The 27,267-nt window shown below is 41.0% G+C and overlaps 2 protein-coding genes across 2 annotated transcripts in view; both read right to left on the bottom strand.

The window, feature by feature from the left end:
- Window positions 1-4,446, bottom strand: part of limk1a (LIM domain kinase 1a) — a 51,542-nt gene extending 47,096 nt beyond the window's left edge. Inside the window, exons 1-2 of the mRNA XM_084351973.1 lie at window positions 4,215-4,446; window positions 449-548 (exon numbers count right to left, since the gene is read on the bottom strand). Coding sequence (XP_084208099.1) covers window positions 449-548; window positions 4,215-4,272 — 158 coding nt within the window. The 5' untranslated portion in view covers window positions 4,273-4,446. The remainder of the gene's footprint in view (window positions 1-448; window positions 549-4,214) is intronic.
- Window positions 4,447-6,494: 2,048 nt separating this feature from the next.
- Window positions 6,495-27,267, bottom strand: part of elna (elastin a) — a 50,687-nt gene continuing 29,914 nt past the window's right edge. Inside the window, exons 9-51 of the mRNA XM_084351039.1 lie at window positions 26,980-27,027; window positions 26,484-26,564; window positions 25,819-25,866; window positions 25,628-25,690; window positions 25,455-25,487; window positions 25,272-25,346; window positions 24,041-24,082; window positions 23,851-23,931; window positions 23,720-23,770; window positions 23,455-23,613; window positions 23,120-23,152; window positions 22,787-22,957; window positions 22,489-22,617; window positions 22,220-22,351; window positions 21,823-21,924; window positions 21,640-21,726; window positions 21,516-21,548; window positions 21,189-21,266; window positions 21,010-21,048; window positions 20,427-20,555; window positions 20,115-20,243; window positions 19,836-19,961; window positions 19,531-19,593; window positions 19,346-19,378; window positions 18,501-18,617; window positions 18,385-18,420; window positions 17,912-17,962; window positions 16,487-16,561; window positions 16,369-16,395; window positions 16,259-16,273; window positions 16,107-16,136; window positions 15,454-15,480; window positions 15,223-15,255; window positions 13,421-13,468; window positions 13,250-13,336; window positions 13,068-13,130; window positions 12,768-12,803; window positions 12,377-12,448; window positions 11,269-11,307; window positions 10,667-10,723; window positions 9,062-9,097; window positions 8,294-8,362; window positions 6,495-8,005 (exon numbers count right to left, since the gene is read on the bottom strand). Of these exons, the coding sequence (XP_084207165.1) occupies window positions 7,959-8,005; window positions 8,294-8,362; window positions 9,062-9,097; window positions 10,667-10,723; window positions 11,269-11,307; window positions 12,377-12,448; window positions 12,768-12,803; window positions 13,068-13,130; window positions 13,250-13,336; window positions 13,421-13,468; window positions 15,223-15,255; window positions 15,454-15,480; window positions 16,107-16,136; window positions 16,259-16,273; window positions 16,369-16,395; window positions 16,487-16,561; window positions 17,912-17,962; window positions 18,385-18,420; window positions 18,501-18,617; window positions 19,346-19,378; window positions 19,531-19,593; window positions 19,836-19,961; window positions 20,115-20,243; window positions 20,427-20,555; window positions 21,010-21,048; window positions 21,189-21,266; window positions 21,516-21,548; window positions 21,640-21,726; window positions 21,823-21,924; window positions 22,220-22,351; window positions 22,489-22,617; window positions 22,787-22,957; window positions 23,120-23,152; window positions 23,455-23,613; window positions 23,720-23,770; window positions 23,851-23,931; window positions 24,041-24,082; window positions 25,272-25,346; window positions 25,455-25,487; window positions 25,628-25,690; window positions 25,819-25,866; window positions 26,484-26,564; window positions 26,980-27,027 (2,930 nt within the window). The 3' untranslated portion in view covers window positions 6,495-7,958. The remainder of the gene's footprint in view (window positions 8,006-8,293; window positions 8,363-9,061; window positions 9,098-10,666; window positions 10,724-11,268; window positions 11,308-12,376; window positions 12,449-12,767; window positions 12,804-13,067; window positions 13,131-13,249; window positions 13,337-13,420; window positions 13,469-15,222; window positions 15,256-15,453; window positions 15,481-16,106; window positions 16,137-16,258; window positions 16,274-16,368; window positions 16,396-16,486; window positions 16,562-17,911; window positions 17,963-18,384; window positions 18,421-18,500; window positions 18,618-19,345; window positions 19,379-19,530; window positions 19,594-19,835; window positions 19,962-20,114; window positions 20,244-20,426; window positions 20,556-21,009; window positions 21,049-21,188; window positions 21,267-21,515; window positions 21,549-21,639; window positions 21,727-21,822; window positions 21,925-22,219; window positions 22,352-22,488; window positions 22,618-22,786; window positions 22,958-23,119; window positions 23,153-23,454; window positions 23,614-23,719; window positions 23,771-23,850; window positions 23,932-24,040; window positions 24,083-25,271; window positions 25,347-25,454; window positions 25,488-25,627; window positions 25,691-25,818; window positions 25,867-26,483; window positions 26,565-26,979; window positions 27,028-27,267) is intronic.

Below are 27,267 nucleotides of genomic sequence, written 5' to 3'. Positions count from 1 at the left end.
TACATTTCTTAATGATTTATTAGGAGAGAAAAATCAAAGTAAACGATCGATAATGCCTCTCGATCCGTGTGGTAAAGATGTGTGTGTGATGTTTATAGGTGAAGAAGGTGAGTCACAGAGTTTGGTAATAACACAGAGTGATGTCAGAGGTTTGATGTTCACATGTTCGAGCAGCACGTAGGCTGGAAACCACCTGAACTGAAACCTTTTGTTGGCTCAGACCTGACAAAAGACTGAATTTAACAAAAAAGCTCTCATGTTAGAAATCTGTTAACAGTTTCCGAATAATGTGATCAACTCAAACACAAGAAAACCCAGAAGAAAAATCACTAAAGCTCAAACAAAGCCTGGCGACAAACAGCAAAGACTCCTTCTTCTACTCATGTTACCACGAGAGATGTGAACTCATGACCCTTCTGTGTTAACATGTCGTTCGTGTTGATCATACCTGAAGCAGACGGTGTGCCAGTCAGTGTTGAGGGCCTGGAGGTACTGCTCATCGTAGATCCTCTGTTTGCATCCCGCACAGACGGGCAAACTTCCTCCAGCTGGAACAACAACAACACGAGGTCAAAGGATGCTCTGATATCCACCATTTTACAACTCAATGTGCATAAGATCAATAACAGCTCTTTGATGAGATGTAATAAGTGCTGATATGTTTGCATGTTCAATGCAAATCATCACCACTGGTCAAAAATAATCCTCACTGAAGCTCCAGATATCAAACACGCAACGCGCACTGATGTCGGCAGACAGGAGGTTTTAATGAGAGTATAACTCAGCAGGGTGCGACGACTGACTAATGAAAAGTCAGCAGTGTTTGGTATCACATCATAACATTAAGTGAAGCGATGGAAACGCGACTTTTTGCCTCCAATTATAGAATAACATTTAAACATTAATAAACTTTACTTCCTGTATTTAGCAGAGTTTTGGCTAATTGTTGAGATCAAGAATTAAACATTATTCCTATTAGTTACTCCAAGAAATTCTTGTCAAAATAAGATGTAATAGTAATTTTTAGTTTGCTATATCACAGAACCACATAATGTTTAGCTAAGTGTAATATTTTTTAACAGTTTTTAGGCCTTTAAAGACATTTTGATATCACTGCAACTAGAAAACTCAAGTCTGGGGGGAACTGGGAGATACACACACTCTGCTGTTGTTTAAACTATCAACACAAAATACATAATGTGTTACTTCTTGTGGAAAACACAGAAACACGTGTTTCCAACGGATACGTTTCTCCTTTGACTTGAACACGGTTTGATAAGAACTGCTTCCACGAGATGATCCCTCCTCTCTAATGAGGAAAAAGTTCATTATGATTAGAGTTTCAGGAAGAAGCAATTTCGCAGAGTCGGAACAAGTGATGCTGTAATGCATTAAAGTGAGAGCACCAGTGTGCGTCTGTGTGTGTGTGTTTAGTGCTGATATAAATCTGTCCATTGGAAAGGACGAGCTGACAGCAGCAGATAGCAGATGTTTCAGCAGATATTACTGGAACTCATTTGCCTGAGAACTGAGCAACTGCAGGAGGTGGTGAGGCATCGATACACTGAGAGGCAAAGTAACGAGAGTTATAAACATGGCCGCCGGTTAATGATCCTTTTTCTGTTTTCAAATGTGTGTCTGATGTGAGCAGGACTAAAATCTGTGAGAGGAAGAAGCCCAGGATGAACACTGTGACTTCCTCCTGTTATTCCTGCACTATTAGACTTGTATTAGCATCACATCACTCCTCACTCCTTTAAATGTCTACATTTCAAATACTGTCTGAGATCCTAACACCTGGAATGTCATTCAAAAGCCAAAAATGGATGTTGTCATCTTTTCAACATAAAAGCATGAACTATTTGTTTTTTTTAGGTTGAAACTATAAGTTTGAGACTTGATTTGAAACTAAAACGAACCCCAACAACAATCGATTCATACATCACACGCAACGTCTGGATATCTGGATGCATCAAAAGACGAGGCATCTTCGCAGACTTTCATCCGTCCATCTATTAAAAAGCTTTGCTGGCCGAGGTTTTGTGCAGTCAGCTCGTTACCAGCTCGGTGAGCGGCCCTGCTGTAGTAGTTTTATTGATCTGGCTCCGTAGGCAGGTCTGCTTTGTGCTGATGCCTCTCCTCTCCCCTCACCTCTTTATTCATTAATATTCTTCACCTCATCGCTTTATTATGGAGCATTTCTCTGCCTGATAATAGCGTCCTCTTGAACTGTCTGGTCTCAGAGAGGACCTCAGTAAAGACACACAAACACACACTGTATAACCTGTGCAGGTATGGGACAGGGCGCCTCCCCCCCTCCTTGCTTATCGCTCAGAGAAAACTTGCAGCAGTTCCTCTTTCAGATGAGCTAAACTCGCTGTAATGCAAAGTGAGTCATCACATAAAAGGTCTATTGTGAAGCTCAGTGAACCTGACTGACAGCTACAGCACACAGAGAGGGCAGTATCTCTAAATGTACACACAGTAACATCGATTATAATGCAGAAACTGAACAGGAATTCACAGGGAAAGAAAGTTTATTATCTGCATGTAGTGTTTCTGAGCTGATTGTTCATTACTTTAAAGGGGCTCTATGTGAAGAAGAAATAAGAAATTCAAACTCTAATATCAATAAATTAACAATGTTAATGAGGTAATGATCTCTCTTTCCATAACTGAATAAACAAGCTGTTTCTCAGAGGGAAATAAGGCCGCAAGAAAAATGTTTGACGCTAGAAAGGTGGCAGGGTCCGCCACATATAAACAAAGTAAAACAGTATGAAATTGTGTTGTCCTTTCAGGTCAGTCTGTTCATTCAGTTTATTCAGTCATGAAAACAAAGAGAGTTTGTTTATTTTGTTTGTTTAGGCATAACAAATTCAGTCAATGAAGATCTTTCTCTTCTGATTAAAATGTCTTCCCCAAAACTACACAGTGCTCCTTTAAAGACCCGATGAAGTAAAAATAATTCTAAAAACTACAATTATAAAGTGATTCATCTATAAAGAAACTCTCATTATCTGTCAATCCCCCCAAATTTTAATTTTCAATATGAATCCCAGGTCGGGAACAACTGTTCTGGAAAGACCTCTCCTCTTAAAGGTGCACTACGTAGTTTTGAAAAGGAAATTCAAACTCAGGACGGTGATATAACGAGGTACCAACACAAACTCAGACATATTTATTTGATATATTTTCATAAACTAATAAACAAGCTGTCCCCAGAGGAGAATAAGGTCCCCAGAGGACTGAAAGGTACCTACTTAGAAGGTAAACAAAGTGAAACTGTGTTGTCTTTTGAGGACAGTTTATTTTTTCAGTTTTCTCTACTGATTAAAGGTGCATTATGTAGTTTTGGGGAGGAAATTTAAACCAGAAGAGAAAGATCTTCATTGACTGTTTTCAAACACTTTTCATGACTGAATAAACAAACTGACCTTAAAGGACAACACAACCTCATACTGTTTTAGTTTGTTTATATGTGGCGGACCCTGCCACCTCTCTAGCTTCAAACAGTGTTCTGGGGACTTCATTTTCCTCTGAGAACAGCTTGTTTCTTAAGTTATGGAAAAAAAAATCAATATTTCTGAGTATTTTCTTCTCTTCTTCTGTTTAACAAAACTATGATGACATATAAAGCACCTCCTGGTGCCATTATTAAATCTATACCAGTCAGATTTTAATCTTTGACCTGTAAAATGTGCAGCTCCACATCAGTAAAATGCTCCTAATATGTTTTTAATGTAAATCAAACTTTACATGACCTTTAGATTGTGCCATAACTCCAAGCTGCAGCTTATAAAATGCTGTAATTCCGCACTATAGACTCCTTATATTATCCTAACAATGTAACAGCCAGTTTATAAGCAGAATATATGTGGCTGTTTTTTAAAGGATAGCTTACAAATGAGCCCTGTCCATGGCCGGAGGGTGAAGCACTGCATCCAAACATGACGGGTGCATCAACATGGCTTCAGCTGCAGCACAACACGCCTGGCGCTCCCTGCAGAAACACCACAGCTCAATGCGGAGTGAGTGTGACTGACAGGAAAAACGACACCCAAAGTAGAAAAACAGTAAGAAGCTTCATGTTTGCTGCCAGTTTCGGTGGAGCACCGCACCACACCGCACCGCACCGGTGTCCCCGCATCTCCCGCCCCGCCACGGCCGCCGCATGCACCCCCAGCGGCTCCCTCCACCCAGCGGCTCCTCACCTTCCTCCTCTCCCATGCGTTCGTCCTTCCAGGTGCAGCAGAGCAGCATCAACCTCATTCACTCTCCGACACCGAGCTCCGGGAGAGAGCCAGCCGCCTCTGGTCGACAGATAACCGGTGTCCGACCACCACCGCAGCCCGCCCGGCGGTCGTGTTGCTGTGCGTCGGTTCTCTCCCTGCGGCGCCCCCCTCCCCTCCTCACACACACACACACACACACACACACACACACACACACACACAAACACACTCTCTCTCTCTCTCTCACACACACACACACACACACACACACACACAGCTTCTTCCTCCAGCACGTTTCTGCAGCGCTTCATTCAAGAGAGCTGCTGACCAATGAAGCTGCAGAGCCGGGGAGAGGAAGACACGGGCCGGCCAACCAGGAACACTCCCCGGCTAATGAATGCATGTGTTCAGGGGCGGGAGGAGGGGTCAGCAGGGAGGCAGTGCAGCCATGGAGGAGTTAGTGGCTACAGAATAAATACTGACATGTCACAAGTTAACGCATTTATTTTGCCAATTTCAATAAGAAAGGCAACTTTGTCTGTCACTTAAAGGTGCAATATGTAAGAATTGGTCACCTGTTCTGTTCAATGCACGCTCAAATCAAAAAGGCGGGCAGCATCTTACCAGTGAGTGAATTGCTGCTAAATGTAGCTGCCGTTAGCCAGTTAGCTCGGTTAGCCATGCAGCTAGAAGTCCAGACAGAGAGCTTGGACTACCGGGGGGAGTGCTGGTGTTAGGTTAGCATGCTAACCTCAGTGGATTTCTCTTCGACGTCATACAAAAACTCCTTCACATCCTCCTGATCATTTTAGTTAAAGTTACGATGAAGTTGGTTCTAGTGGCCCCAAAAAAGATCTTTGCTTTGTTTTGGAAGTGAGTGACAGAGAGACCCAGGATGGATCGCGATGAGGTCATGTATTTATATGCGATATATGTGATCGGACATGAGCACAAGCAATAATAACTGTGTAAAAATACCCTCTTTCCGCTGATGGTCTTGTTTGCTGTTACAGGTCATTTATAATCATCAGAGGAATCACAAGACTGTTTCATAAACACTTCAAAGTTCCTCATAGTCACTTTAATTTTTGAATGTTTTTCAACTAAAATTCTTACATATTGCACCTTTAAAGGGTAAAATAAAGGCAGAATATGGGATGAAAGCAGTTGAAATGTCAGTAAGGGTGAGAGAAAATAAGTTGAAATGCTCGTTGAAGAGGAAGAGATATTAGCCGTTGAGATATTTAAAGAGTAAAAGGTAAAACCAGTTGAATTGTTAAAGACGAAAGGATTAAAAGGCAACTCCACCAATTTTCACTAGCATAAATCCTTGTGTGGCTCCAGAGGAAGCTGTACGTCATCTGATAAATTGCCTCCACTGATGTCATTCAGTGGCTCAGTTGCATTGTGGGTAAGATAGCTACCAGGTTTTGAAAACAGGCCCCGGAGGGTGCTGCTCAGCTTTGCTTCCACTCTAGCTACTCAGGGTATTGCAGTGAAAAATTCCCCTGTGGCCCAAAATAGCATTTTCCCAACAGACCTCGGTTATAAAAGAGACACAAAACTGTTGAAACTGAATCAAACTGAGCAGTTCTTTGAAGAAAATTACTCTTGAGATCAACAATCACATTAAAACTCAACACACAGTCACACGGCACGACACAACAGGATGAACATCTCCTTTGGTGTAAGCTGAAATACCTGGGATATTGGGAATTATAGTTTTATTATTAAAACCTTGTTATACTGCAGTTCTATAGTGACTCTGTGGTATTTGTGACGTGAGAGAACATTATATAAGTGATGGGACAACAGTGTAAGCTGTTTCTACAGGATCATGGGTCAGTGGTTCTCCCAGGAGACCTTCAGAGAACAGCAACAGGAGTTCATTATTTCCAGCTGGCACAACACGCACAGAGTTTAAAGTCACTGCTGTGGCAAAATATCTGTCCTTAATCTGGGTTTGTTTTCATTACAGTCAAGAGCTCGACCAAATCACACATATCAGATTTTAAAGTACACTCAATCTGATGCCTCCTGATTCGTTTTACCCCGTGGAGGAGACAGTAAAGATCTGAAGAGGTCCAGAGAGACGGGACTGAGCTCCAGATATTATTCCTGTCTGGAATGTGCTTTATAACAAACTGGTCTACCAGGACACCCTGGACCAGGTGGTTTTGATCAGCTCACAGGTCAAGCTGCTGCTGCCGCTGTGGTATGCACTTTACATAGACAAATCAAAACAAGGGAAGACACAAGATCTTTTAACGCATTTTATTTTGTTACTTAAGGAAGCAAATAAAATGCCGGGATATCCGGGAACAAGTCACATGTGTGTCGTGGAAATATAAAAAGTGCAAAACCACACTGTTCCTCCTTATAAAAACAGTTTTAAATAAAGATGAAGAGTATCCCACGGCACATAAGACAAGGTCTGACCCAGCGAGGCTCAAAGACAGTTCTTACACAGCACCGAGTGAAGGAACCAAAGCCAGCTAACATCAAATTAGTACAAAATACAGTACACAGTTACAGGAAGAGATGGGGTCACTCTGCGACAGCGCTCATTAACCTTTGGTCAGTAAGCAGCTCAAGTAAATGAAGAACAATGGGAGCTTATGCCTCACTTAATTATTCTGTATTACAGTTCTACACAGTGAATAAATGCCAAAGCAAAAGGATTGTTCTTGTTATTTGTTCACACATTCCTGATAACGATAAAGCTATGAGTCAAAGCATGGTGCAAAAAAATCTTGAATAATCACAAAGTACATGAATGTAAATAACTGCTGCATTGAGACTAAACATTCGGAGCAGAATAAGGCGCTCAATCTCAGACATTAGGGCACATAATCAAACACTCATACATACATAATGTACATGCCAGAGTAGTATCTCAATTTCAATCGGCTTGGAGCTAAAGTCAACACCGCTTTCTCATGGTTTTTAAACATCCTGTAATGAATGAATCTCTTTTTGATTGTCTTCCTCAGAGCAGAGAACGCTCTTCATACATCACAAGTTTTGGCGACACTAAAAACGCTGAGAAAACTGAACTGCATAGCAACTACAATCAGCAAAGTTACTGAGAGCAGATGGGTTGGACGGAGCCCCAGTTCCCGCTGCTTTATACCCAGCAGGTCTAAAAATAGCAGCGGAGAAGACGGGGAGCCAGAGACGATGCTGAGATTGGCCAGATTTCATCAGTCTTTGGACGAGCCACGACCAAACCCAACCTTTGTGTCGTGTCAGAGAGGTGACGAGCTCTGCACCGCCGCGTGGGCTCTGACACTGAGGACGGTTCACCTTGCTTTATCCGAAAGGGAAATCATTCGTAGGTCACATTGGCGGCCGATGGTTCAGACAGTCTTTCGCACAACAGTACAACAAAACACACACACACATTCATGCACAGGAACAACACACGGTGACACAAACACACTCTTTATATTGTAAGTATTCTGGTGCAGTACAGGGAGTTAAAGCTGATTGATTAAAGGCACGATCAATTACATACGTCACATCAGAACGTGTACAAAATTCTGGGTCGGTGGGTTTGTATAAAAACAGACGTTAAAGTCAAGTAAGTAAAATAATAAAAAATAAAAAAAAAACATCTTTACACGATATCTAATGGGGTTTTTTTTGCATATAAAATGTACATTCTAGATCATGCAGTAGCACCATGGTTTCTTGAGGTCACTCTGGGTCTCAAGAGATCCTCTACTTCCTCCTCCCACAGTATTTGCCCTGGCATCCTGCAACGCCACCTGCAGCAGAGACCAGCAGAGTCACAGTTTAGTCTTTTCACCAGAGAGAGTTCACACACACATACAGCCTATGTATTTGTTTTTGGTGTAGCAGGCGTCTGGGTGTTATACTGATGAGGTATAAGATCTGCTGTTCCCTGTTTTCCCAGCACATTTGTGATGACAAAAATCACACGCAAGAAAAAAAAGAAATAAAAGAGAAATGCCAATGTTTACATTTTTAGTAGTGCGTTTAAAAAACCTGCATATACACACTAATTTTGGTGTAAAGTGGTCTTGGTGTTTTACCTCTGTAGACACCTCCTCCTCCTGCACCACCGAGGAAACCCTGCAATGGACCGTACTTGGCTGCTTTGGCTGCGAAAACACAAGAATTGCCCATGAGAGCTGTTTACTTTCCCGAAAAAAGCTCCTCTGGTGTTCTGCTGGTATGACTTAGTGAAGTTAACGACTAGTGGACGTGTGGTGTTTCACCACAGCATCCATCCAGCTATATACCGCAATACCAGCAGCAGGTACAGAGCTACTCACATAGTGTAACTGGTTATTCAACACTGTTTGAAAGGTCAGTGATGTATGAAAGAGAGATGGCTTTTAGTATTCATTCATTCATTTGGCAGAGTGCTTTTGTTAGTTTCTATCTATGTAAGAGTTGACCATCTCTCTTTACATTTCAATGCCTCATGCTTACAGTCCATCAGTGACTCTGTGAGAGTTTAAACAAGTAAACATAGTTATCTAAGAAAGCAGACGTGCCTTCCTTGAAATAATCCAGCCTGCAGTAATCTCAGATGGTCAGGAAAATACAGATTATCGTGCGTTCATACTGCCTGTCCGTACCATCTGCACTGACAGGCACACACAGTACCATCACACACTGTTTTCCAATCTCATCCAAATAATCTGACATGTTGTAACCCTCTGCCAACGAGCAGAGAGAGAAACTGGAAAATGTGTTGAGTTGCAGCGGACACTTGCTCGACTGAAATGACTGATTGTAATCATAAGCTTGTGTGATTTTAGGTGCGTGGAGAGATGTGAGGAGGCGTTTGTTACCTTGCTGAGGAGTCAGTGGGGCTGGAACATATCCACCTAGACAAACATTAGAGACAAATGAGAAATGAGATGGAGGCATTAGCATTAATGCTAAGATGAAACCACTTTGGATCTGGTTGATAGGTGTATCCTGGCCAGGATGTGGTGAGGCCAAACTGTTGACATTACAGTAGATCACATGGGAGGCACTTAGATCTGGTGCTAAAGATATACTCAATGGATTCAAGTTACCAGACTTAAACACACAGTCATGTTATCCAGGCTGTATTTTGTAGAATGGTAATCTTACTTCAAGCCTGGTGGAAGGATATCGTTTGTAGCTCATTTAAGCTGTTACAATTTGATTAAAGTGACTTCTGACACAGACTGCACAGCCTCGTTTTTTTCCGATGATTGTCTGAAACATCAACATACATAATTTAATGCTCTAATGCGAAGTCAGCCTCCCATGTGTGTCAACAAGTTGAGTGTAAGAAATTAGAACGATAATTATTTCATGTTAAAATTGAAAAGCCCTCCACTTTGCAACCACTTTGCTAAAAGGAATCAAGTGAACATTACAACAACACAAAGTATTTTGTTTATGAACATGTGCCGTCAGAATTATCACAATGATTCAGGACTTTTCAAGTTTAATGTGAGAGATGTGAGTATTGAGGTTACAATCCCTCCCTACCAACTAGTAAAATGGTAAAAAATACAGATTTTTGCATGGGAGTTCACACAGAAACCCACGTAGTGTAAGTGTGACAAAGCTGGAGTTGCATTGAGTTTAGGTGAAAAGTGTTGGGCATGAAGGGAGAGAAGGGGCTTGTAATGAGCCTTAAATGAAAGATTTTCAACATGTGGTTTCCTTAATTGAACATAAATAATCTCAATAAATTGTGGATGGTAAATTTTCCTGTCATTCTGCAGCAGGCCTCCTCTCCCTTTTCGTTATGCCCTCAGCTCTAAAGGAGGAGGTGATGGGTCAGTTTTCCTGTCCTTTAATCAGTCCAGCTGTGTTACCTGGCGGCTGGCAGCTGTGCATTAATCCGCCCCCTGATCCGGAAACAAGGATGAAAAGTTAGAGAGTCGTCTGTTCTCTAAATCCTTGTGTTTGTGGGAGGAAGTTTGGATGCAAGCTAACTTATTTGGGTTCATGTTGGGTTCAAGGCTCCCAGCGGCAGAAACATCATCATGACAAACGATGAATGAATCAGTAACTGCAGTGATAAAAGCATGATAACAGGTACTTTAGATCATAAAACAAATCAAAACCTACATGAAAATGAATCAAAATTATGTCCTGTATGTTATGTTTAAATCACAGCTTGTGTTTCATATTTTCTCTTCCTAGAAAACTGCAGTCTAACTGCTCTACTTTACTGACCACCACACACACACCATCCTACTACTGTCTTCTTCTCTCGCCTCCACCTTTTTAAGATAAATGGCTCTATTCTGCCATCTGTCAGGTCCTTTCCACTGATTTATGACACGGTCGATGCTCTTTAAAGGTCACTACACAGAAACCTGTTTGCCACCAACACTGTCACAGACTCAGCAGAGAAAGACCTCATCAGGAAGTTCAAACATCTGCTGTGTGCAGTAGTAGTACTGTACCTGGGTAGTACTGTTGGGGGTAACCTCCTCCATAACCAGGTGCCACAGGAACCGCACCTGGTGAATTAAAAAGCAAATCCATTTACAGAAAAAGGTCATCAGTGTGTAAACTGACAATATTTATAAATAAAAATCAAGTGAAAACTTTATACAGTACAGTGAATATGAATATTTGACCTAATTTTGGAGAAGCCAATAATTATTCTCCATTTGGCAAACCTCTCTATTGGAAAAAAAAACTGTACTGGCAAATGAGGGAAGTTATTAAACCATCTGCGGAAGCGTTTCACACAGACACGTATCTGTGTGGCCATTGGGAGAAGGATTAGGGCCACGAGTTTTAACAACTAGCCTGCACAGAGTCTGTGGGGAGGTGAGAGGAGGCTGCACTGTCAGCTGTGGCTGTGTGATTACACTCATCCCTCACAGAGGAAGAGCGGGAGGAGGAGGAGGAGGACGAGGAGCAGAGGCAGGATCAGAAGCTACATGCACAAAGTGTAAAGCGTGTTGTGGACAGTTGAAAAGTGTGTGCCACATTATAACCCATGTTTTTAATCAACTAAAAAAAGAAGCTAATACAAAAAAATATTGAACAAACTCACCCGGCTGATATCCTCCAACACCTCCAAGACTGCCGTAACCTGGTCAAAGGTAAGGCAAATAGAGACGTCATGATAATGTGTGTATTCTCATGATTTTGTGAACATATTATTATTAGTATTTTCGTTTCTTTAGTTGTCATGACATGTAGCCAGCGGCTCAGCTGAGGTCAAAGTAACAACCTCATCCAGACTTCCTCTGGCAGAGTTTTGCTATTTCAGGGCAGGACTCTCCGGAGGTTTGTGTTATCTTCAAACAGTCACACTTTGATGTTGTACACAGAATTACGAACAGTAATCAGCCTCCGTTGGGAAATGTTGTGCTGTTCACTTGCTCCATTTACAAACTCCTAACGGTACCGTAACACCTCAGGGATTACTGCCTCTGGTGGAGCTGGGATTTGGAAAAAAGGCTATAAAACTGCCATTGTTAAATATACTACAAAGAACTTTTAACTTGTTATGAAACAGTGTCAGTTTTATACTAATGCGTCTATATTACCTACATAACCAAACAGGACCATCGGCGAGAAGATTGTCTATTTCTGTATAATTGTTATAGTTATTCTTAATGCTTGTCACCAGGTTGGATTACAACTTATCTGTTTCGGATAAAGAAAATCATGAAATTACAAATCGCGTGAAGAAAGAGGCTGTTCTGTAGTCTGGTGGTATTGCACCTAGCAAAGTTTACTTCCACAGAAGAATCAACAGAAAATGAAAGTTCATTGTTGTGGAGGGATGCAGGAAGTCAGCTGCAGTTGGGGGTGTTGGGAGGTCGGTCTATATAATGACGTCATTGCAAATGGTACGGGAAATTCATGTTTTTCGTATTAATTTGAATGGCGAGCACACTTATATCGAATACTTATTAACAACACTTTGAGAACATTTTGTGTTGCAAACTTAACACACACATATTACAGGTCAAAGCAGCCACATCTACTACAGTCAACAACAGCAGGAAGAGAGAGAAATTCCCCAGACTCTCTTATAAAGTCATTATTGTGAGTTGCTATGAGAAGTTGCTAATAATTTGGGCCATGATATTTTATAATGGTACTACTTTTACTTAAGTGGCTTGTCAACAGTGTGAGGCCTGTTACACTACCTGGTTTGGGTGGTTTAGCTCCAGCACCAGCACCACCTCCGAGTCCAACTGCAGAAGGATACGTCAACCCACCTGTCACAAGAGACAGAAGACAGGCTCAGATGTGGTGATGAAGACTCTGAGTCAGTTAAGCGACTGTAAAGCTGCTCAGGACCGTTGATACTGCCTCCAATAAAACACCAGTTGATTTCCTTCATCAAAGTATCCAGCTGGCTTCTCATTCCTGACACTTATCAGCATGTTGGCCAATTTCCTGTACAGGAAGTGCAATGCGATGGCATCTCCAGACCAACTGTCACTTTGAGCACTGGGCATAACATTTTCGTTTTTTTGTTTTTTTTTAAGTCAGGGGAACATTGTGTATCACTGCCTCCTCTCCTCTCATACATACCCTGACCATAACCTTGATGATATGGCCTGTATCCCCCTGAATTGTGATGACAGAAAAAAGCAGTATTATTGTCTATTGGGTCAACTTGTCCTACAGTTTGTGTAGGGGGCTGGCTCGTCCAAGAAATGGAAATGATTTGAATTATCAATAAAAGAAAAACATTTTTCATCTCGAATAAGGAAAATAAGCAGTATTTATGCTTTTCATGACTCATGTTTTTCTGACGCCTTTGTGTTCGGTGTTAGGGTTCACAAATAAACCATTATTAACGTGTTACATAAAATTTAGGCGTGCTCTGACCTTGATAACCTCCTGCTGCCAGTGGGATTCCTAGTCCACCTCCTACTCCTCCTGCTCCACCCACTGCAACACAAAACCACAACACAGCAGTGTACAGAGTATGCAAAAAGAAATCACCCTTCCGATATACTTTGGGTGGAGTGTTTTGTTCAAAGCAGAAATACATGTACACAAACACACACCTGGAGGTTTCAAAGGCTTTGCTCCAGGCAGAACTCCAGCCCCAGTTCCGGTTCCAACTCCAGGGCCGGTACCGACGCCGTAAGGAACTAAAGCACAGAAAGAATAAAAGTAACAGCCACTGCAATTTCACTTACACATGTTGAATAGAAGATACTGTTGAGACAACTTACGTCCATAGGTTCCACCGTAGGGATAGCCACCAGCACCTGGAACAAAACCTGCTCGAATGCATTCGGAGTAAAAGTGTTAGAAGATTTAACAGCAGATTCTCCATTACAAGGAGGAATAAAGTGTCTCTATGATCCATGCTGACTTCATCCTCTCCAATGACATCTAAATTATTAGATTGGCTTCTGTGAGAACTTAAAAGAAAACAAGAACACTAGTTTTCTAGTTCAACAGCCAGTCCAGTGAATTGGTTTTTAAGGTCCAGTGTGTAGGAAATCAGGGGCAAAAATCCATAATGACTGTATGTGTTCATCAGTGTATATTCACCTGAAACTAAGAATCATCTTTTCATTACCTTTGAATTAGCCTTTATATCTACAGAGGGAACAGGCCCTCCTCCACAGAGTCCACCGTGGAGGAGGACCCACTGTTGCACTGCCATGTTTCTACAGTAGCCCAGAACGACAAACCAAACACTGGCTCTTGAGAGCGCCTTTCGTGTTATTAGCGACCACCACAGGGGAGGAGGAGACGAGCAGTGTTCAGTTCAACACTAGATGCCACTTAACACACTGGTTCTTTAAGTCAAGATATCTTATTACTTGAAAATATTTAGTAAAATCAATAGATCTTTCTTCTGATGCTGCTTTGAAGAGGAAAGTAATAAAGATTTTACGATCTAGTATCATAATTACAGATTATTACATTGAGAATGTCACATTTAGTAAATCTTTCCAGCTCCGTTACACTTAACCTTGATTTACAGGTTTTAATTAAATCCATTATTAGATTACAATAATTCTTGTTACTTTAACTTAGTGTCTAACGTTTCACCATTTGTTTAATGTATGTGTTAAACACTGGAATTCAATGTGTCTCGGTCTGTTTTATTGTCTTGTAAGGATGCTCCCGCGAACAAACCAAACTTCTCTCTCTCTCTCAGGGACAATGAGATCGATCTTGATATTTGACTGATTGAGTGGGACAAAACGAAATGCAGGAGAAACACCTTGAATTTGGTCTCATGTCCATCACAGGTAAAATAGTGCACAACAGCAAAAACACCCTAAAACTGCAAAACCTGCAGGTGCACAAAACTGATGACTGTTCAGTCTGCTGAAGGAATAATTGGGCAGCGAAAGGCCTGATGCAGCTTTTCCATATATATTAACCGCTGCGTTTATCGATTCAAGTTGAATCATTACCCGTCTAAACAGAATGTGCACGGTAAGATAAACAGCCGTGTGTGAAAGCATGATATATATAACATATAATAGGATCATGCAAAGTGTATTGATGACATAAGTGGTTTGACTTTGAGATGATGAGGTTTGACAGAGCTGATTTGTGTGTTAATGTACTGTGATGTTTGAAAGAGCTTTCAAGGGCAGCAATAATCCGAAACTCTTACACTGTTTTAATATAAATAAAGGTACAAATGATATGAAAGATGTGGTTAGATGTTTGCAAACACTCTCTGTAAAGATCAGGACCTTTCTGAAAAGAGTATTTTTCATTATTTCACAGATAATCTTCAGATATACAACTGTGCTCTTTTTCTGCTACAGCTTCTAATAGATAATGGAGGTTTATTTTTATGGTAATACTGAATATTCAGTGCTGATATGGACAATTTAATAATTATTGTGTGGTAATGGAATGAGCAAGATCAACTTAATGAATAATAATAAAAGATAGGGAGGTATGTTGCACATTTTTACACATTATTACACAAATTAATCAAGATTTAACAAAATTAACATGATTTTGTTGCCTTTTGAAGGTAAATAAAAGCCACATTTACCTGGTTTAGGTGGTTTTCCGCCTGTTCCAACACCTGAAAGCAGCAGCAATGTTTTTACAATTCACAGAGTGCAGCAGAGACAAATAATAAAAGCTGCTGTGTTTGTCTTTATCTCCACCATGTGGCCAGATGGATGTATCGAATCCCATTAAGTTTCAATAACAAAATGTAGCTCGAGGGCTAATAACAACATTGACTTTTCAAATGATTAAAGAATTCATATTTGCCTACCTCCGGGTTGTTGGACTCCGGTTCCAGCTAAAAGAGAGAAGAGACCAATACATGAACCATCTTACACTCTATACTGTAAAATGTGATAACTAATTCATACAAATGAGCCAGAGGACAAAAACAGCAACACACACAACACAGGGAACCTGTTTCAAGCAGAGCTTGTCAAAAGAAAAAAAAATTATGCTGTATGCAGCCTGAAGGGAAAAAACTGCAACATAATAAACCAGTATACAAAGGCAAATACTGTTGTTTATTCAGGTTTTCTTTGAAGTATCAAAGTCACATGACCAGATAAACAATGAGGTCGTCGATGGGTGCGATATTACAGCGAAATCCTGCTGATACTCGTTACATGTAAGTGAGGGACCTCTTAGTAAGTGTACTATCTTTTCCTTTTCTTACTTTCAACAACTGAAGTGTACGGCCAGCACATATTACTGACCACATACACAAACACAGATTGTTTACATTACCTGGCTGACCTCGGCCTGTTGTACCAACTAAAACACACGTTAAACTAAAACCCGAGTTACCATCCAGCATAAAGTAATAGTAGGTTTAACAGTACAAAACACTACGTAAAGTCAGTGTAAACGTATTAGTCGCACACAATCGATACATGCACCAAAGAGAAGGAAAGCTGATCTTACCACCAGAGGGTGCTGGAACACCTGCTCCACCTGTGACACACACAAGGCACATAAAGATTTGTCATATCTCTAATGTCAAAATCTGTGCAAATTAAAAGCCTGATGAGTGTTTCATGGTATATCTCAATATCAGAGAAGTTTGACATATTTACCAACACTTGTGCCAGCTGTGAAATTAAAAACACATCATAAAGTTAAGCTATCTGCAATTTACATATTCAATATGATAGATTATAAAAACAATTTCATGCGTACAACTTACCACTAGGGTGAAGAATACCACCAGAAACTGTAAAAACAGTAAGAAATAAAAGTACATTAAAACTAGATGAGACATAAAGCAGAATTAAATCAAGTGAATGCACTTAGACTGAACCCACCGCCTGTTTCCACACATCCACCACGAGGGAACGAAGCGCAGAAAAGAAAAGAAAAAGCAAAATTAGTCAGACTGTCTTATATAATGTTGTGCTCAAGTTATTTTGTATGTTTAGTTTGGTTGAATTAATAATACTGCAATATACAGTTGCTGTAATAATGAAACTATAACACAGAACCAAATGTCATATGCTGGAGAAGGAAGGTATTTGAAAAACATACAGGGAACAAAAAGAACAAGACATAAAAGACCTTTCAAAATAATATATTTAACATGAGGAGAAAATCGTGCTAAAACAATCTACTGAAAGGTGAAATTCTATAGCAGGGGCTTCACAGTTCATATACATAGCTATATAAAAGATCAAATATCACATATCATTTGACCTGACCCTGGAAATATGACAAAAACCCTGCTGTAGAACTCAAAGTCACACACAGGAAGTGACAAGTGCAAGCATTCACACTGTCAAAAAAAATCTTTGTACACATCTGGGAACAATCAAATGTGTGAAGGAGGCATTCCAGTATCAGGACTTCTAAATGTCTTTTAAACGATTAAATAAGATCTGCTATTATCTAGAAATAAGAACTATCCAATGCATGAAAGCAATCCATCAAGCACAGCGAGCTGTTAGTAAAAAGGAAAGGAGTGCACAAGACAAGTACTGTTGAGAAAAAGGGACAATCTGTGGCCGTAACTAACACAACAACGGGGGAGCAGCAGGGACCAGACAGACTATATCAACTTCTCTGTCAACATTACATGCAGCCTGATATTTACGGATTGTGTCTGAAGCAGAGCTGTCATATGTTAATGTTCTTATATCTTACAAATTACACAATGCCTGCAGCAAAAAACACCCAAACTACTTATTAGAGATCATCAGTAATGCTGAAAGAAGTAATTGAATAGTGCCTGTCTTTACAGTCCCAAAGTGACAAAGAATACTACTGAGTTGAATCATCTTTGTGTGTTAAAGACATTTCTATCCAAACAGTATTTGAGAAGATGATGAACTTTAATTAAAGTGTAAATAAGAAAATTAATTAATTCTCATGCTGATTTCTGGCTGTATAAATTATGAGTACACCAACATATTTTATAGTAAAACATGCAGATGAAACAAAAGCAGCGGGAGCTTCAGGGAATCCAATAAAGAATTTATCCAAAACACTTCAAGAGGTTGTGGGCGACCCTTTTGTTTACATTTGGATGACAGATTTTGCTTTTAAGATCTAAATCTGTAACTATTAAGATGCTTTAAGACGTCACATGTCTGTTTTGGGAGGAGCAATCATATTCACAAATACTGTCTCATGCTACGTCAGAGTAGCATATACATTACACTTCAACTACAATTTGATATATACTAAAGACCACAGATTTCACTAGTGAAAGGTTTCATGCAAACAGCAGGTCTTACTGGGCTGTGGAACCTCTGGGGCCTGGCTAAGTTCGGCAATAGGCGTGGGCGCTGCCAAAAGACAACAGGTTCCAGTTTTCATCCATTGCACACAGGTACAGAGTGAGAGAGACTAGAAATGGTAGAAGCTGTGAAGTGAACCCTGATAGTGCCACAGCCGGGAGGCTGTAAGCTAGAGGGGGTCAATAGCTGGTAGCATTAGCAAAAAACACAACATGGACACAATGTGTGGGCAGGAAATATAGCGGAGATGAATGATGGCCTAGCATTTGCGCAGACACCTCAAGATAGAGCGCAATTGCCAAATATATAATTTGAAGCTAATCTAATATGTAATATAAGTGGAAATTGCGCTTATCTCTCATCCTCCCATATGCTGTGTATAGCTACCACAAAAGCGTGTGTGTGTGTGTGTAAATATGTATGAACAGTAAATGTCCTCAGAAATGCAGAGTATTGTCATTTCAGTGTACCTGGTTGAGGAGTTCCAGACGGACCTGCATCCTTTGCTGTTAAAGCATCAAAAAGATTATTCATGATGCAAAAGAGGTTCATCTAAGAAAATAAGAAACCATATTCAGAGCTTTACCTGGTTTTCCGGGAACACCTGTTCCACCTGGTACCAAAACAGCAGAACCATCTGGAACACCACCGACACCTGTACCTGGAGTAGCTCCTGGCAGGACAAGTCCCTCTCCAGTGACGCCTAGTGAGAGAGGCACGCATGAGGTCAGCAAACTGATGCTGCTGTTTTCAGCTACAACACAACACAGCAGCTGTAAAAGTTTGTCTCCCACTGACATGACAATGTCAACTAACAATTATGCCAATTTCGTGTGACCACTACGCTCAAAAAGCTACAGACCCACATCCTCAAGCTGACTCCAGAAAGTAGTATGAGCAGATCTGCTTTGCGTCCGTCGTGTCCACAGCTCTCAGCTATTCCAAAACCTTTATGAAACGGCAACCTCATGACACAGCTAGCTCTACCTGAAACGGGGAGACAGGACCCTCTCCTGGAGCCAGGCCAGGGAGAGGAGCCTGCTGGTGAGTGCCTGATTGCCAAGTCTATGCCCATGGGGCTCAGTCAGGCTCAGCCCAAGTTATGGACCCACCACCTCCTATGCTCCGATGTTCTGCAAGTGCAAGTTGGAGGATTGGTAGAGACAAGGAACGCCACTACTCTTGTAGAGAAGGAGCCAGAGTTGGTGTGGGAGGTGCAGCTGTACAAACTACATATACATACAGTACATATATATATATATTTATATATATATATATATATGGAAATGGCCTGGACTCTGTGTCAGGGGCTTTGAGAAATGCCCAAAAGAATAAAATCACAGATCCAGGCAGGCTACCTCACTTTAGGATGGATGGGAATGATCGGACTAAATGATTATAATAGTTACTATACTATAAAACTTCTCTTACCATATTTCGGTGGTTTCACACTGCTCGGAAATCCTGAAAAAAACATACTCTCGTCAAAATCTTCACCATGTCACTTCATCAGTTTGTATAACGTCACATAGATTCGGAAATAAATAATAGTGATGATGACAATGGTTAAATAATAGTGCTTCTACTGTCTTTAAGTACACATGCAGATGCAGTACCTCCAGCTCCAATCCCTCCTTGTGCAACTCCCGTTCCTCCTATCCCTGCTCCTCCTGGAACACCTAAATAATGGAAATATAGTAAGTTTGATAAATTGCACAATAATCTAAAACTGAGCCCTTCATGATAAAATCTTTTTACACACCAGAAAGTTGGTATGAATGGGTATCAAGTAGTACAAGATAACGTCAGTAAGAAATTAGATTTGTAATAATTGGTAATTGAGGAGATCCTATCTCAAGTTATACACTTTTGGATTTTTTAAAAATTGCCTTTTTTGTGCTTGTGTGCTTATTTATTTTACCGTATTTAGCAGCTTTTGCAGCAGCAGAGTATTGTCCACCTCCGAGCCCTTGGCCAGGAACACCTACTCCTCCTGTCCCTCCCAGTCCTCCTGCTCCTAACCCACCTCCAGCTCCTCCTAAAGCTCCTTTTCAAGGGAAAAAGAGCCAGTTGCATTATTAGACTACAGCTAATAGAATCTAACAATCAAGAGGACGTACAGTTCTTATCAGAATTAGTTCATATTATTATTGAATGTTTCTAAATGTGTTGTTTTTGTGTTTGTGCTTATTTATTTTACCGTATTTAGCAGCTTTTGCGGCAGCAGGGTATTGTCCAACTCCTAGTCCTGCACCAGGAACTCCTCCTACTCCTCCTACTCCTCCCAGTCCTCCTGCTCCTAACCCACCTCCAGCTCCTCCTAAAGCTCCTGATCAGAAAAGTTTTTAATAAATTCTTCCACTTAATAAAAACTAATAATAAACAGGATAAGATAAAGTACAGTAGAAAATAAATGTGTTATTATAGAAACAAGTCTATTTCCTATCAGAGTTGGTTTATTCACAAGAAAATGTCTTTGAATGTCTTGTACTCGTGTGCTTATTTCACCAACCATATTTAGCAGCTTTTGCGGCAGCAGGGTATTGTCCAACTCCTAGTCCTGCACCAGGAACTACTCCTGCTCCTCCTGTCCCCCCCAGCCCTCCTGGTCCTACCCCTGCTCCAGCTCCACCTGAAACACCTATTTCAGAGAAATTGAGCAAGTTACATGATGAGCTTAAAGTTAATCAAACCTAATAACAAGTAGGATGAGTTACAGTAATTATTTCAAACTGTACCCCACCAATCAGAATACAGTTATACATGATAAAATGTCTCTGAATGTGCAGTATTTATATCATTTTCATGCTTATTTCTGCTGCCCTGTCCTCCTTTACCTACACCAGGTCCTGCTACTCTTACCACACAGTCCTTGTCATACTGTAACACCTTTAACAAAATACTACATTTGCACATGCACCTAAACCACCGCTACTAAATTTAAAATTTTTCTTAACATAACAGTATCTAGCATATTCGTTTCATTTTCTCATTAGCATATGCTATACGGTCCAGAAAAGCATAAATATTACACAGAAAATTGTTAAAATTAGCTACATTTAAAAAAAAAAACAATATTGAAAACGACATCTTACCATATTTCGGTGGTTTGACTCCAGTACCGATTCCATAACCTGTCAGGAGGCAACATAACATTTATGGCTGAGAATTAATTAAATCATATTTAATTAAGGAAAATGACGAAAACAGCAGAAGCAACTCAATTGTCTTAAACCTTTTTGTTTACACCGATATATCAATTTTAACAACTTACCACCATAGCCGCCGCCAGGAAGTACCGCACCTACTCCCCCTGGAACTCCAGCTCCTCCTAGGCCTGCTCCTGGGACTCCTGTTGTGGAGTGGATGAAGAGCTCCGTTACGAATGAAAGATTACACTTTGAATTTGTAAACCCCTGTCATTAACATGTTAGCAAACCAGGCTGAATTTTCCATAGGTCGTGATTGTCTCATTGCATTTATAATAAAATGTTGTGCATAAAAAACAGTGTGTAGGCTACAGCACTACATAGGACAAAAAGGTTACACTTACTTACATTAATCATTACACTATTTCAAACGATAAGGATCACAGTCTCACCGTATTTAGGAGGTTTAGCACCGGCTGCCAAAGCTGCAACACAAAATGTCCAGGTTAGAATACAAACTGACACTAGAATTTAGTTTTTTTTTTTAATAGCTTACGTCGTGTTGGGCATGCTTACATCCATATCCTGGCAAAAATGGGACTCTTCCAGGGATTCCTCCTCCACCTACTCCACCACCTGGAACCAACCCTGTACCACCTGGACCTTTAATGCAAACATTAATCATGTAATCATGCACAGTCACTTAAAACACTGTGTAAAATGCAATGATTTTTTTTATTTTGATAGAATTTCAGTTACCATATTTAGCAGCTTTAGCAGCAGCAGAGTATCCTCCACCTCCCAGTCCTGTTCCTCCCAGTCCTGTTCCTCCCAGTCCCGTTCCTCCCAATCCTGCTGCTCCTGTGGAAGGCACATTTATACAGTTTGTACCATAAACAACCGAGGTGAGCCTTACCCTTCTCCTGTGCAAACTACATAAGCAGATGCATGAAACATCATTTATCGGAAAGCGTCATCAAGCAGGCTCTATCAAAATTGTAATGGTGGGTACCAGGGACCAGGTTTGAACAAGGTCAAGTCAGTAGAGTTTCTGGGTGTTGCAAGGCAGCAATTCTGATTCAATATCAGCAGGTCTGCATACGACTCAAGATCCACCCAAATGTACCACATAACTTGTCCGGTAATCTATAATTACCATATTTAGCAGCTTTAGCAGCAGCAGGGTAACCTCCTGCTCCTCCTAGCCCCCCTGCTCCTCCCAGTGTTCCTGCTCCTCCTAGTCCTCCTGCTCCTCCAAGTCCTCCTGCTCCTCCAAGTCCTCCCACTCCTGCGACATAGAAGTTTAATCGAGCAACTCAAATCACATTGTCATCCTTTTGCGGTCCAAAAAAAATGTCTGTAAAAACATTTTTTAGAAGAAGAATTTGATTTGACCTTAAATTGACAGAAAAAAGATTTCCACACCATATTTAGCAGCTTTAGCAGCAGCAGAGTATCCTCCTGTTCCACCCAGGCCTCCATATCCTCCTCCTAATTGTCCTCCTGCGCCTCCGAGTCCACCTGTCCCTAATTGTCCTCCTGCCCCTCCCAGTCCTTCAGTGCATATGGCCAGTCAAGGGGAAGACAAAACATAATTAAAACATCATCATCCAACATGGAGTAAGTATTGTCTCATTGTAAGGACAGTACAGGTACAAATATTAGAGCATAACATAATGTTAAGTTGAAAAAGTGCATATGATAATGCAATTATACACCATACCATATTTAGCAGCTTTGGCTGCTGGTGAATATCCTCCTCCTGGTACTCCAAGTGGTGCCCCTCCCGGTAGTCCGCCTGGTACTCCGCCTGGTACTCCTCCTGGTACCCCACCCGGTACCCCACCCGGTACCCCTCCTGGCACTCCTCCTGGTACTCCTCCTGGTACCCCACCTGTAGAACAAACAGTACAATATAAATGCGAAGTTCTTACTTACGACTTTTGAACTCACAGGATGAGTGAATAGGTAAAGTAAAAAATATGTGACAATATCATTTTAAATCTGCTTCGATGATCCAAAAAAAACAACAAGAAAAAAACATTAAAGTTCTCACCATATTTAGCAGCCTTGGACCAAGCTCCATATCCTGCTGAAAGTAAAAGTAAATGTGTTTTTTTTAAGACATGCTGGTGAGGCTCAAGGAACGGCAATGTCTTTTGGGTTTGAGTGACATATTTGCACTAATTTATTGAACAATGAAAAGTGACAATGTACAGCTGGGCCTCACACGCCATTTCAGCTATTGGTGAGGATCTAAGATTGGCAAATGTATCTTTTTATTTCCCACTATCACACAATTCTGCTTTCTGGTGTGGGATGAACTTTACAATCATGGCAATAGACTTTTAGTTTAGGTATTTTTTTCATATCCGTTGTGAGATATTATACCTCCTGGCACCTGCCCTGGGTACAGTCCACCAGTGCCGACTCCACCAACGCCAACGCCGCCTCCTGGAACCTGCCCTGGGTACAGTCCACCAGTGCCGACTCCACCAACGCCCCCGCCAACGCCGCCGACACCTCCGACACCGCCGAGACCACCGTAACCTGGAGCAGAGAGCACAGACTTCATGTTCTGTAGATGTTACACGACTTGAAACTTTTAACTTGTGAATAGGAAAGGATATTCTTGGTAATGACAGTGGTAGGATACCATATTTAGCAGCTTTAGCCTGAGCAGGTGAGATCCCCCCAGGCCCCACTCCTGCAGACATAAAAAAAAAAAAAATGTTTCCTACCTTTCCACTCTATATTCATTAACAGTACATTTGTAAAAACACGCACCAGTTCCAACAGGATAACCAGGCCTGGACCCGACGCCACCTCCGGGAAGTCCAGCACCACCATTACCAAAACCACCATAACCTGTAACATTGTAATGAAACACATCATTAAATCCTGGATTCCCACTTATGCCACAGTCAGTTACACCAAATGTTTGCAATAATGTAAACAAAAAGAAAAAGATTTGTACCATAAGGTAGTTTGCCACCTCCAGGTTTTGCTCCATAGCCGCCTGAAGAAAATAAATAAAAACAGCCCTTGAGAAGATGGCAAAGCAGACTGATTCTGCAGGTGCACGCATAATTATATGCTTGAGCACAAGTACTGAAATAACATTTCTCATTCATCTGGGTCACTGCGCAGACTTTCAAATGCAGTGTAACTGTTTTAAACACATGAAAACAGCTGTTCACAACTACATTTAATCATTAAAGAGGTAAGTGGGTCCCAGCGAGATTGAAGCCAAGTAGTTCATTGCTACAGCAAGAATTGAAATGTGCCTTTCAGTGTGTTTGTGAACCGCTGTATTTTTGGCATCATGTATTGTTTGATTTGTAGCACCTGGCGGATACAGAGAGTGATTTAATAATTTGTTCGCTTAATCATGGTTGGCCTGCACCACAGAAAAGACTATACAGTAGATAGCAGTGAAGCAGTACCATTTGCCTCCTGTCTGCAGCTTGTTTTCCTCTATCACAGAGCGCTTATCCAAAAACAACCAATTAACAAGCCATGTTTAGAGAGTAATTGTTTTATAGAAATCAACGGTAGACCAGATTCTTGAGATGTGTAGATGTACGAACGAACACATCTCATGTATTTGGAAACCCACTGGTTTAAAATGACTGAACACTGATCAGATGTCTGGTCACTCTCCCTCTCTCTCCATTTTTACCATCATTAACTTCTCTGAACCATCAAATATAATAATAAAAAAGACAGAAAATAATCTGCAACAGTATGTTTAAGGCAGAACCACCATTTCAGTGATTGTGCAGCTGTAATTTTGTGATAACGATGATAAAACTTAAAGAAAAGTAAGAAAAAAAATCACAATTCACTTGGAAATCTACATTCTACGAGGAAATACAAGTTGGCAAGCAAAGTTTAGTAGCGCAGGGAATCTCTACAAAGCAAGCAATGGAGGCAGTGTTATGCTTTTGGGGCCATCAGAAACAACAGAGTAAAAAAAGAGCCTTTCTGGGGCACCAAAGACAAACATCTCTCTTTAGGATCAACCAGTGATAAATCCGTCATAGGAAACCTTAGGGCGGTACCCACAGAAGTGCCCAATGGTTATCAGGCCATAAGGCAAGTAAGACTGTCTGTATGCTGGAGAAACAAGAACTGTAACAAGCTGTCACTGTCAACAAATGTCATGAAAATAAGAGTGTAACTTGTAAATTACACCGCAGCTGTACCTTGCAGTTTGGGTGATTTGAGGGGGTATCCGTGAAACACTCCTGGCTGCATTGGGCCACCATACCCGCGGCCTCCTGTGACGAAGGATATTAAATAAAATTCTGATCAGCAAATACCAACAATATGGACAAAATCACAAATATATCTGTTTGGAATACGACAATAATCATTAATAAAGTCACCTGGTACTTGACCCCCTTGTCCTCCAGCTCCAACTGTATAAGACAAAACACATATTTTTTAAAGACCATGTACCACTGCTGGTATGGCGTCGACACTGAAGTGTTGCCCATGTTTTATTTTTAAAATAAAGGCAGTGCACTGAAACTCACAAGAAACAAAGACTAAACCTTACTTGATTTAGGACTGAGGCCAGTGCCAGTGGCCACCCCGGGCAGAACTCCTCGTCCACCAAACCCTGCAGAAGCAACAAGCCGCATTAAATCCTTACACAGCGCTTGTTTGCAAAAGCACTGGCCTTTCACACGGTGCACTTGACAAACATTGACAAATAGTGCCTGAGATTAATTAGTGAAAGAGACAAACCATTTCCTGGCACCAGTCCACCTTGATAAAGTCCAGGCACACCCACACCTGCCACGGACAAAGAGAGGATATTACTGCACGTCTGCATCCACACTTATGTAAATGTGGGAGGGATCTGTGATGCATTAGGAGTCATAATGTTGACCTGGAAATTCATAGGCCTGTCAATCATCATGACAAAACACAACAACAAAAAGAGCGAGACAGGAAGCAGCCAAACCGGGCGTGTGCTGCTGGCACAAATTGACATTATCTGTCATCGTCTCTGATCACAAAAGAGATCATGTTCTGACACTTAAAGGAAATTGTACAAACAGAATACAGGTATTCTTGTTAGATGTCTAATTTCTTTTGTTTTATAACTATTTGCTCTTTATATCACATTGTATCAACTGTGCTGTGTTTAAAGTGCAACATGAATAAAGTTGAGTTTATTGTAGTTGCAGTACTGTTTGTAGGTGTTGTTTGGAAATCTGAGTGTTCAGATGTTGATGAAGCTTAATGAAAAGCTTCAAATCATTATTTTGCCAAAAATTAAAATACTTCCATCCACACCAAACATCTGCTACATGCAATGGAAAATGAGTTTGGTGTGGCCCCGTTGCCTCGTGAACTGCATCCTGTCTGCTTTCAGCCTCGTGAGTTTATTGTTGAGTCTACAAAACCTGGCACTTTGGCAGCTTTCTTTCCAGCACCGGCACCTGCACCAACCCCTCCTGGAAGGCCTGTCTGAGGAATAACAGGTCCTGAAAAAAAGTTTAAATGTTACTTGGCTCATCGGACAGAGCGTGAAAAAAGTATACAGTGCGAAAAACACAAGCACGTCTTTCTTATCCAAACAACTGTAACTGTGATTTTTGCCTACACAGGACTCACAACACGATTAACAGCTCTCTTTAAAAATCTTAATTTATAACATTTGGAAAATGTTTGGAGTCCAAATTGGCTCTTTATCAGAGACATCAATTCCTCAGCACCTGACAAAGAGCCATTCTGGGGTATGAAAAGTTCTACTTGTCCTAAAACATTACAGTAAAACATTTAAAGGGAATGGTTAACAGTGTTTCAAGTCCTTGGGAGGTAGAAATCACAGTGTGGCCACCATAAACAGAGCAAAATAATATAAAAAATGACAAAAATGGGCTTGAGTTTGTGTCTTGCCTCCAGCGGGCACTGACGCTCCAGTTCCAGCGCCTCCAGGACCTACACCTGATTTGAAAACAAAATATAAATATACAATTTCAAGCTTGAGGTTACACTTACATTCATTAACACATCTGCGAACATGAGAGTAAAGAAAACCCTGGAACATGAGTATTTAATTGTAGTACATCCCATAAACACTAGAGGGCCCTGTGATACTGGGAAGGACTATGAGCAGATGTGTGGTTTGTGCCAGACTTGACCTCCTCAGCAGGGAGCCAGATCCTTAGACTACCCACTGGTATT

This window comes from Pagrus pagrus (genome assembly GCF_965226575.1).
Source record: "Pagrus pagrus genome assembly, chromosome: 4".
Taxonomy (NCBI): domain Eukaryota; kingdom Metazoa; phylum Chordata; class Actinopteri; order Spariformes; family Sparidae; genus Pagrus; species Pagrus pagrus.
The sequence above is the reverse complement of the archived record's forward strand: the minus strand, read 5'-3'. Positions and strand labels throughout refer to the sequence as shown.